General features: G+C 57.0%; 1 protein-coding gene across 4 annotated transcripts; it reads left to right on the top strand.

Moving 5' to 3' along the window:
* The first annotated feature begins 3,174 nt into the window (after window positions 1-3,174).
* PRAM1 (PML-RARA regulated adaptor molecule 1) lies at window positions 3,175-10,247 on the top strand. 4 transcript variants are annotated; one of them, XM_038567521.1, is made up of 10 exons: window positions 3,175-3,306; window positions 5,040-6,252; window positions 6,332-6,398; window positions 6,472-6,548; window positions 9,076-9,130; window positions 9,250-9,358; window positions 9,509-9,671; window positions 9,757-9,790; window positions 9,883-9,968; window positions 10,062-10,247. In XM_038567521.1, the coding sequence occupies exons 1-9, from the start codon at window positions 3,304-3,306 to the stop codon at window positions 9,923-9,925; spliced, it is 1,764 nt and encodes a 587-aa protein (XP_038423449.1). In that variant the 5' UTR covers window positions 3,175-3,303; the 3' UTR covers window positions 9,926-9,968; window positions 10,062-10,247. The 4 variants fall into 4 exon arrangements, with proteins under 4 accessions (XP_038423449.1, XP_038423448.1, XP_038423450.1 ...); XM_038567520.1 differs by having other exon boundaries at window positions 10,059-10,247; XM_038567522.1 differs by having other exon boundaries at window positions 10,045-10,247.
* The last annotated feature ends 518 nt before the right edge of the window (window positions 10,248-10,765 follow it).

The following is a 10,765-nucleotide window of genomic DNA, read 5'->3' as shown; positions in this document are numbered from 1 at the left end:
TCTTCTGAGCCAGAAGCCGTGGAACCAGGACTTTCTGACCCTGGAGAAGACTCAACCTCCCTGCATCTCACTTTGCTAGTCCTTAAATGGGTGTTACTCTGGAGTCCTTGTGAAGGTTCAAAGAGGGCCTGAGGAGAGAGGGTGGGGGCTTGGGAAATATTTGTGAGTGATTCACGTCACTCTAGCCACCAAGCCCATCCCCCCAGCAAAGAACACAGGAAAGAGGTGGGATGGGATCAAGGGGCCTATTTTACAGCCAGAGAAGGTGAGGCTAGGAGGGTAAGATCAATGAGCCGGTGTGGCTCCAGTTCAATCCCTGATTCCGTACCACCCTAGAAGCTGGGGATGGTTCCCAGCTATAGGAAAACCCAGGCAGTGAAGCCCAAAGGGCACCCTCCCCTTTTCCCACATCTCCAGTGCTGTCTATCCCCCGACACTGCAACCTGTCTCTGAGGTACCAGAGTCCCTTTCCCCATCAGGCCCCTCATTCAGCCACCCTCAGATCTAGGCAGTGCCACTTCCCAGTCTCTCCGGAGCTTCCCAGAGAGTCCCAGAGCCATCCTGGTCCAGGTACCCCACCCCACTCTACCCATGTAAATGCAACAGCCCCTCCCCCTAGCAACCTGAAACTGCCCAGAGGCCCAGGGACCTAGATCATGACCTGGCCTGGGAACCCTGCTCACTCCAAAAGCAACTGCCTACTGTCACCCCTTACCAACTCATGTCCAGCTTTCTCAGCTCCACTGGGAAGTCTGCTCCCAGCTTCCCTCCTGGGCTTCCGCAGCCCCTGCCCACCCTCAGGTCAAACTGGTCCCGTGGAGGGCTCCCCTCCCCCAACTATAAGATGCCTGATCCCTGAGTCTTCGGGCCCTGGCTCCGCCCAGCAGAGGGCGCCCAGGAGTGTCAGTCTTGAAGGGAGATGGAAGGACAGGCCAGCCTATCGGTGCCGTCGTCCACTTGGCGGGGCTGCCCCAGCGGGAGGCAGGCTGATGAGAGACCGGGTTTATGATGACCAGGCTGACCCTCTCCAGGTGGCTTACAGTCAGCTGAGTCCGGCCAGGTGCCCGCCCACCATCCTGCAGTTGTCCAGCACCAGCCTCATCACCGGACTGGGAGAGGGGAGATCAGGCTCCTGGGCACACATCCCAGAATGCTGCCTCTGACCTGGGCACACGTCCCATCCTGGCCTCCTGACTCCTCCGTGCACCCCTCGACCCCAGGATTGGCCGCTGCTACCGTATCTGTGCCCTGACCAAGACCAGGGCAGCCAGGTGCACGCCCCAGGCTCTTGTGCAAGGATCAAATGCGCCAGCTCTGGTTCCCCACTGCCAATGCCCTGTGAGCTCGGAACCCCAGGATCCCTCCATAGCCCTCCCTCCACATGCTCGCCCCAGTGAACACCTCCCCTGCCTACACCCCAGGGCAGACCCTGGCCTGCCCTACTTTGGGCTTCTGGTTCCTCAGCTCCATTTGTGGAGCCTCCTGTCCAAGTTCATGGCGGCACTTTGCAGACCAGCCCCCAGGAAAGCTCCAGACACAAAGGGGAGTGGGGAGAGGTGGTGGAAACACCTCCTGGGGGCTGTGGGGGAACAGGGCTTGCGAGGGTGGGACCCGCCAAACTGCGAGTTCCAGGCTGTAGTGTTTTCACATAGGGTGGCTAGCCCTGGAGCCTGGGAAGTCTAACTAGCTTGTCGCCAGCATCCAGTCCTTTAGCTGACCTTCATTGGGCACCCACTGTATGACTTTGGCCAATAATCACTTTCATTAGTTCATTTCCCTCATTCACCAAACACTGGGAGGGTCAGTCAGCCTGTGACCTGCCTATGCTGGCTGGTCCCAGAGACCCAGAGAGGACCCACTCCCACCATCCCTGGTCTCCCAGGACTCCTGTTGCAAGGGGGGGACCCTCATCTGAGAATGTGACCCAAGATCACTGCACCCTGCCAGTGCAGGGATGGGGTTGGGCAGGCACAAAGGCACTAGAATCCTCAAGCTGTACATCTTAGACACAAAAAGGCAGAGTCATTCCCAACTGTGTGGCCTGCGGCCTCCATGGGCAGGGAAGTAATGAACGGCTCCAGCTGGGAATGCAGGGTCCTCAGGACAGACCGGACCCTTCTGCACCCTCGCTACTGCTGGGCATCGCCTGGGACGTTTAGGAATCTGATGCTCCACCATGGATCTGAGGCAGATCCTTCACTTTAATTGGGGTCCCAGGGTGACTCATGGGCACATTATAATCACCTTGAGTGTTAAGAAGTCCCTAGCCTTAGGGCACCTAGCTGGCTCAGTCGGAGTGTGAGTCTTGATCTTGGGGTTGTGACTTCAAGCCCCAAGTTGGGTGTAGGGGTCACTTAAATAAACTTAAAAGAAATCTCCAGGCTCAGGCCAGGTCAGGATCTGGCCAGGATCTCCAGGAGCTTCTTTCCATCTTTTTGCAAACTCCTAAAGCTATTTACACATATACCTAAACTGGAGACTCAGGGCTCTGCACTCTCCTGAAGTCACTGACCTCCCACAGACCAAGCCCTGCACTTAGGGCTTGCCTCACATCCCCCGCAGCACAAGTCTTGCCTGCTCCCTTCACCCCCTCTCCACTGCTCTGCCCGCTGTCCCCATTTCCCTCCTGGCCCTCAGGCACCCTCCCCTGCCCCGCAGAGAGTGAGGCCTTAGCTACTGCCCCCCACCCCACCACCACATCTGCCATCCCAGCTGGGCCCTCTGCCTACCGTGGCTGTCCTCAACCCATGTGACATCTGCCCCTGTATGTAATAGGGAAGTCTTGCTCAGAGCTGAGAATCCAACAGTGGGGAAGTGTGGAAATGAGGCAGGCAGGTGAGGCAACAAGGGCCAGCAGAAGGGCCTCACCCATCATGCTCCCCCAACTCCCAAGCCTCCTGGCCCAGAGCTGACCATGCCCCTAACTCATAGAGCACTCCCCCTCCCAAGAAGGCCCTCAGGGCCTGGCACCAGGTCCTCTCTGGAGACCAGAAGTCAGCCAGCCCCCAGAACCACACAGAGTCAAGAAACTGGTCACCGTGTTGGGCATGTGCTGACAGCCGATGCACAAAGCACAGAAACCATGGAGACGGTAGCAGGCAGGACAGGAACTCGAGTGCCAGACAGGATCTAGGGACAGGCAAGGTCTGTCTCCGCCTCCTTTCCTTCCTCCTCTGCCCTCCCCACCCAGCCAGCATCCCCTACCCCCGTGGGGCCCGTGGAGCACAAGCCACAGTCACTTCCTGAAGGCAGCGGCCCAGCTTGGGTCCCACTTGCTCTGTGCCCCATCACCCGCCTGCAGCCATGGTGAGTGAACCCTCAACTGTAGGTGAGCCCCCCACCCCACCGGGGAACAGCAAGGACATCACAAAGGCCCAGAGGTGGGAAGCAGCCAGGATGCACCACTGGGTCAGCTGGGGCCCAGGCCGGGGCTTCGACTTGAAAAAGGGGGAACAGGCAGACAGTCCAGACGACTCTCCTCCCAGGTCAGCATGAACAGTACCCTGGTCACAGGAGGCCAGGGTGAGCATGGGGGCAGCTTCCTGTGGGTCACAAAGTGGGCCATGTACTCGCCGCCCACCCCCCACCCCAGCAGTCACCCAAGGCATGACCTGCTGACCTGGATTTCTCTGGTCCTCTGGGTTACCTGGGAATCCTTACCCCAACCCATCTGTTGGTGGACTTTCATAGGGGCATTTCCAGCCGTGGCTGGAATTGCTACCTTTACTCATTCTCTGGGTGGGGAAAGGAGGCACAGACAGGAGCAGTCTCCATAGTTCTGTCCTCCAACCCCGTCTCCTAGGCCCCAGCTGAAGCCAGGCTTGGGGGCCAGCAGCAGGGCCACCTGTGGTCCAAGCAGGTCCGGCCTACTTGTGCACCCGCCTGTATCCGTGACAGAGCACGGGGGCCGGCAGATGGTACCTGGGACGGACGAGGTGTGCCACAGGAGGCGCATGTGCCTGACCATGCCGCTGCCCAGGCCGGCCTGCCACTGCTCAGGGGACTGTGAGCACCCTGACCATCCACAAAGGGTGTCTGGGACTGGGAGACAGACCCTGAGCCCACAGCTGCCTCCAGGTCTGTGTCTCTTTATGTCTTTCTGTGTGAGTCTGTGATAACCGGACTGGACATGGCTGACTGTACACCCGTGTCCTGTGTATTTATGTCAGTAAATAACTGCACTTGTAGGACAGCAATGAGTGAGCCACGTCCTGACCTTCACAGGAGCTGGGGGTTGGCACAGAGAGAACAAAAACTAAAAAGTCAAGGCACATTTGTGAAATAATATGAAATAAACCGTCTGATACACAGGGAGTGGAGAGTACTGGGAAGAGAAAATCAATTTTTTTAATAGGGGTGGTCTGGGAGGGAGGCCTCCCTAAAAAGAAAATACCAGCAGAGAACTGGAGGCGCAAGAGGCAAGAAGCAGGCCATAGGGAGAACTGCCTGGGACTAGGGGCAGGAGAAAGAAGAGCTGGGGTGGGAGAGAGTGGGGGAGAGGAGACCAGCCCAAGGTGACTGGGTACAGGAGGCGGTTCGGTGATCTAGGGCCTTCATGAGGTCTTTAGCTTTTACCATGGGGAAATGAAGGAACGTTGCCAGATTTTGAGCAGAGGGGCTTCCTCTGGCTGCTGTGTGGGAGGGGCCTGGACAGAGATGGGGATGGGGGGTGGGGGGGACGACAACATGGGGGAGGAGCCTGAGTTCCTCCAGCCAGCATGACAGTGGTACAGGCAGTGAGAAGTGGTTGGATTCCAGATGTATTTTGAAATCAGAAGAGAAGGCACTAGGGATACGGAGCATGAAAGCACACGGTTATCTCAAGGACACTGAGAGGGAGGCTGTGGGAGCAGCAGCCTATGGGGGAGCAGCAGGAGCCCGGGTCCTAATGGGGGTGAGGCTGGGGCATATGCAGTGCCTAAGTGGTGAGGTCAGGACTCCAGGGAGCCTGGAAACAAATGTGAGGGTCCTCAGCCAAGGGCAAAGGCTGGCAACGAGGAGCTAGGAGAACCCTGCCTGACTGGCTCTATGTCCCTTAGGGGAGCCATCAGGACTTCCGGAGCCTTCAAGCAAAGTTCCAGGCCTCTCAGCTCGAGACCAGCGAACTCCCCAAAAAACCCCCAAAGCCTGAGTTCAACAAACTCCTAAAGAAGTTTCCACCACCCGAGCTAAGCGAGCACCCCAAGAAGCCCCCACAGCCAGAGTTCCACACAGTACCCAAGAAGCCCCCACAGCCCCCTTGCACCGATCTCCCCAGAAAGCCCTCCAAACCTGAGTTGAGTGAGCCCTCCAAAAAGTTCCCACAGTTCGAGACCCCTCAGAAACCCCCACGGCCTGAGCCTAGCAGGCCCCCACTGGAGCCCAAGCCCAGTGCCTTCCCTAAGAAGCTCCAGCAGCTGGAGCCCAATGGGACCACCCCAGAGCCTTCACAGCCCGACTTTAATACCCTTCCCAAGAAGCCCCCTCAGCCCGACCTCAGCGTGAACCCTAGAAAGGCCCTGCAGTCTGAGGTCAGTGGCCTCCCTAAGAAATCCCTGCCACAGCCTGAATTCAATGAGGTCCCTCAGACGCCCCCCTGGAAGTTAGAGTCCAATGAGCACCCGCCCCACTGCTCAGAGCCCGACTTCAGTACGTTTCCCAGAAAGATCCCAGCCCCTCAGCTGAGTGATCTCCCCAAGAAGCTCCTGCACCCTGATTTTGGTGACCTCACCAGGAGGTCCTCAGAGCCTGAAGTCAGTGTGTTTCCCAAGCGGCCACGGCAGTCTGAATTCAAAGCACCCTCCAAGAAGCTCCTGCAGCCTGAGCTGGGGGCCCTCACCAGGGTGTCCTCAGAGCCCGAGTTTGGCCTCCTCCCCAGGAAGTTCCTGCAGCCTGAATGCCAGCAGCCCCCTCGAAAGTTCTCACAGCCCGAGCCCAGTGCTCTGCCCAAGAAGCACCTGCACACGGAGTTCTTTGGTGATCTCCCTAAAAAGCCCCCACTCCCTGGCTCCGTCTCAGAGAGCTCACTCCCCGCTGCTGTGGCGGGCTCCCGCCCCAGGCTCCCATTCAGCCCTGGCTTTGGAGCCAGGGAGCAGAGATCAGGAGCTCGCTCTCACAGTGGAGGCTCGAGGCTGGGCCTCCAGCCTGGCCACCCACCCCGGCGGAGGCCTCTGCCCCCAGTAAACAGCCTAGGCCCCCCCCCAGCCAAGCCCCCACTGCCCCCTGGCCCCAGGGATGTCCAGAGCTTCCGAAGAGCCGCAGCCGCAGCCACAGGTAGGTCACAGCAGCCTCCGCAAAAAGCTGGGAAGGTAAAGGCAGGGCCTGCCTCCCTCCCGCTCTCCTCCTTCCACAGCTCTGAGGAGGACCCGTTCTTCTGCTGGGATCCACCTCCAAGCCCGACAGACTCAAGACATCCTGCAGTGAGTGTGGGGAGTTAGTGGGTCCTGGCGCAGGTTTAAGGCTGAAAGAGGCCCTCATCTCAGGTTCCTACAGGGACCCGGACGAGGCCTATGAGCTGTATGACGACGTGGAGCCCACGGACAACTCCAGCCCCAGTCCCATGGGCAGAGGTTTGTTGGTGGTGGGGCTGAGCCCTCAGCCAGAGCATCCTGCCCAGGCACCCGGGGACCATTCATTGCAAGGGCACATTCTTCCATGCTGTTGCGGCAAATCTGAGGGACAGTCCGTCTCCCTGGCAGTGCCAGGGGAGAAAGTGGAGGGCAGGAAGGGCCTTTTAGAAAGGCCATGCCAGCTCCTGACACAACAGTAGAGGTAGGGCAGCCCAGAGGCCAACACCAGTGAACGTACTGTGGCCACGGCAGGGGTGTGGCCCAGGGTGGTGGCAGGCGGCATTACAGAGCAGTGGAAGAATCAGAAAGAGGATTTGGTGGCATGTGATGCAGGGGCGAGAGGGAGCAAGTGAGCCCATGACACGGATGAGGCCCAAGTCAAGCTTGACACTTGGGTGCAGAGAGGAGGTATCCCTGAGTCGGGGACAAGGTGTCAGGTTCCATAGTAGACTTGTTGCACTGGAGGCGCTTGCTGGATGTCCAGGCAGGACTTGGGCCTCAACTGAGGCATGGGCTGTAGACGGAGACCCTGAGCCTGCAGTCCTAGACACTCTGTGCTCAGGTTCCTGAGGACCTTTCTTTCTCCCTTCTTCCAAGTCTCTGCTCCCAGAGAGCAGGATAATGGCAAAGCAGACCCGTCTCCAGCCCTGCTATAGGTTAATGCTTTCACCATTTTTTTTTGGGGGGGGGGGGGGGGGGAGTGACTTTCATGCAAGCCCTGTATGTGAACATCACTGAACATGTACAGCCACCCCCCACCCCCAAGGCAACAGCATGCCCTTTTACAGAGGTGGAAGCCTGAGAACCCCAGAAGCAACTTGCCCCAGTTCACACAGCCGGCAGACAGGAGCCCAGGCCCTGTGCTCTCAAGACTTCCCTGCCCTATCTTTGGAAGGGCTTCCTACAGGGCAACCTTTTATTAAGGGTGGTGCCTTTGGGATGCTCCGCGCCTCCCCCCACCCCCCCCACCCCACCCCCGCCCCGCTCAGCCCCAACACCAAGTCTGCTGCCTGTACTACTCTTTCCCAAGCCCCTTCTGCTTCTCCTGGGCTTTCCTCAGGGGCTGCTTACAAAACTGTCTTAGTAGAGCTTCCTGACAAGGCTCCTCCTGCTTCCGCTCTACTGAGGCTCTTGTGGCTGGGGTCTGGGGGGCCAGTCTTGGAGAGGGACGTGGGGAAAGAGGCAGTTAGCTTCCAGCAGCCTTGAAGGTATGCCCCCCCCCACTCTTCCCCAATCCCCAAACAGACCAAGAACATCCCGACTTCTGCTCACTGTCCCTGCCAGTGGAAAATCATCTCCCCATTCCATGCCAGTCATTCTGCAAGACTCCAACAAAATACACTTCTCAAATCTCTCCCTTCTTGAAATACTATGTGGGTCCTCACTGGTAATACGCTGTCCCAAAGGCTACTTTGTACTCTTCTAGTCCAACCTCCCACTCTGCCCTACTTGGGAATGGTAGCAGCCCGACCCCAGAGGTTCCTTCCACAGCTGGGAGCTCTCCTGGAAGGGGCTGGGGCCAGCACACGTAGCTCTTTCTCAGATCTCAATAGGTCACCCTTAGAACCTCCCTTACCTATGTGCCTGATTAGGGTCACACTGCCAGAAATTTGGGCTGCAGGTGTGCCAGGTCTGTCCTGTGCCACAGTGCACAGGGGCATGCTCTACCCCGTGGTGGGTTATAGGGGTCCTGGGGTGCCTCTGGGAGAAGCAGGAGCAGTTGGAGGGAATATCCTGGATGAAACTGGAGATGGCATCATCATCTGAGCACCAGGATGTGGCTGGAGTCTGGAGCAAAAAGCCAGAGGCTTCAGGCTTCAGGTTCTAGATCCTTCACTCAACTGGTATTCATGAGGCTCTCGTAAGCCAAACCCCAGGGCCAGCAGGCTCCTACGTGGAATGCTGGCAGGTTGCCAGAAGTCCGCACTCACGGGGGGAGACCCCTCACAATAGTCCCAGCAGCAGCCAGGCCAGTCCATGAACCCCACCCCATCAGCCCCTTCTCAGACACCCACTTCATTTGCTCTAGGAAATGCCTTTGCCTTATTTTTTACCTAAATCCTAGGACAATCCCCAGAAGCCAAGCTATTCTAAAAGACAGACATGAAATGGCCTCAAAAGCCTGCAAATAAATCCTGCCTTTATCATTTCCAGCCAGATGACCTTGGAGCAGGACTGCTTTACTACTCAGAGCCTTTATTTCCCTCATCAGGGAGCTGGGAATGACAGTATTACCTATTATCCTAAGTAATAAGGTCGCTATGAGGGTTAAGTGAGTTCCTGCAGTAAGCAGTTTCTGCTACACCTACCATGCAGCAGTTCAGAAAACAAAGGCAATGCACTAGAACTCACAACCCCCAAGAAAGGCCTCCGGGGAAGACGGACAGTTGGCAGGGTGGGGGTTGGGAGGGAATGGATGTCCTAAAAACTGACATAGGAAAGGCTCATTCAAGATCAAGTCACCAGTGTCAAGAGGGAGGCTGAGCCAACAGTCCCTGCCCTAACTCAGCGCTCTGACTGCTCCCAGATGAAGTGCCATTTACCCAGCAACCCCCCAGGCCACCACAAGATCCAGAACTCAGGTAGGGGGGGCGGTCATCAGCCCGCCAAGGGCATGGAAGAGGGAGGGACTGAGCTCTGGGCAGACAGGAAGGGGGCCCCTGGGAAGCACACCTTGTTCAGGAGTATCCCAATTCCTCAGGAAGGAGAAGGCTCCCCAGCCACAGCAGTTGCCACCCACAGACCTGAAGTCCCTGAAGCAGATCCGGAAGGCAGAGAAAGCGGAGAGGGAGTTCCGGAAAAAGTTCAAGGTGTGAACACCAGAATCCTCTAAACAAGAGCCCTGGGAGATCTGGGCACAGCCCCAATTGACCAAGACCCCACATATTCCATCCTCAGAAAGAAGCTGGGGTTCCTGGGGGGACAGCACAAAACAAAAGCTCTAACATATCCCTCCCCAGTTTGAGGGGGAGATAGTGATTCAAACAAGGATGATGATCGATCCCAACGCCAAGACACGTCGTGGGGGTGGCAAGCACCTGGGGATCCGGCGTGGGGAGATCCTGGAGGTGATCGAGTTCACAAACAAGGACGAGATGCTGTGCCGGGACACCAAGGGCAAATGTAAGTCAGCCAGACCAGGAAATCTTAGGGCAATGGGCTACCACCAGGGGGGCTACGGGCTCACCTATCCTGTTCTCTTTCACAGATGGCTACGTGCCCAGAACAGCTCTACTGCCCCTGTGAGTGTGGGCCCTGACTGGGGGTGGAGGGGAAGGTGGGGTGGTCAGGGGGACAAGGTGACCTTTACTGACCAAACTGTGCTCTCTGCTAGGGAAACGGAGGTGTATGATGATGTTGGCTTCTGCGGTATGTAGATGCTCAGGGTGGGCTGGAAGGGACCACAGTGCCTGGAAAGAGGTAACCCCCTACTCCACCATCCCATTTCCCTGGGGGCTGCTCATTAGCTGTGTATGGGGAGAGGAGTCACTCCAAGTCACCCTTCCTCAGCAGAACCTCTGGAGAGCCAACCATTCCCCCAGGGAAGATAAGGCCCACAGGTGTGGGTCCCCAGGACAACCTGTCAGCCCAGCCACCCACTAAAGCAGGAGTTTTGGAGACCAGACTGGCAATCACAGAACCACCCAGGCTCATGCCTGACTACATACATGAACCACATAAAGCTCCTATTTAAAGCGATTTTTGCTTCTTGTCTTTTCTTTCCCTGATTGACACAGTGGAGTCATGATCAGACACCTGGGGGTCTATAAGGTTGACCACATCCCTCCACTGTCTCAGCCCTCAGGGATAAACACCAGTAGCAGTGTGACAGGGAGAAGGTGGCAGAGGTAGGACACCACATCCAAACATGACAAGCAGTGGTTGCAGCTCCACACAGGCTTTATGAGACCACATATTGGGGAACAGGAGAGTTCTAACCCAGTTCTAATAGAACCCAGGAATCACAGTCAGCCTAAACCACTACAGGACTAAATATGCTCAGAAACTCGCACCGTGCTTGGTCTGCTGTAGCAAAGAAAAGCTGCCATGGACTGTGTTTTGATCTTGGACTTCCCAGCCTCCAGAACTGAGGAATAAATGTCTGAGTTTATAAGCCCACCCAGCTTATGGTATTTTTGTTATAGCAGCCGAAATAAGACTGTAACAAAAGCCAAACAGGAAATAAGCCTGACGCAATTTCTGTACCCCAAAGAGCA

This window comes from Canis lupus, chromosome 20 (genome assembly GCF_011100685.1).
Source record: "Canis lupus familiaris isolate Mischka breed German Shepherd chromosome 20, alternate assembly UU_Cfam_GSD_1.0, whole genome shotgun sequence".
NCBI lineage: Eukaryota > Metazoa > Chordata > Mammalia > Carnivora > Canidae > Canis > Canis lupus.
This window is presented reverse-complemented; position numbering and strand designations above follow the sequence as displayed.

Excerpts from the sequence above, each read along its gene's own strand:
- PRAM1 (XM_038567521.1), top strand. Across the intron at positions 6,253-6,331 it reads AGCCGCAGCCGCAGCCACAG|CTCTGAGGAGGACCCGTTCT; the intron begins GTAGGTCACAGC and ends CTCCTTCCACAG. Across the intron at positions 9,131-9,249 it reads CCACAAGATCCAGAACTCAG|GAAGGAGAAGGCTCCCCAGC; the intron begins GTAGGGGGGGCG and ends CCAATTCCTCAG.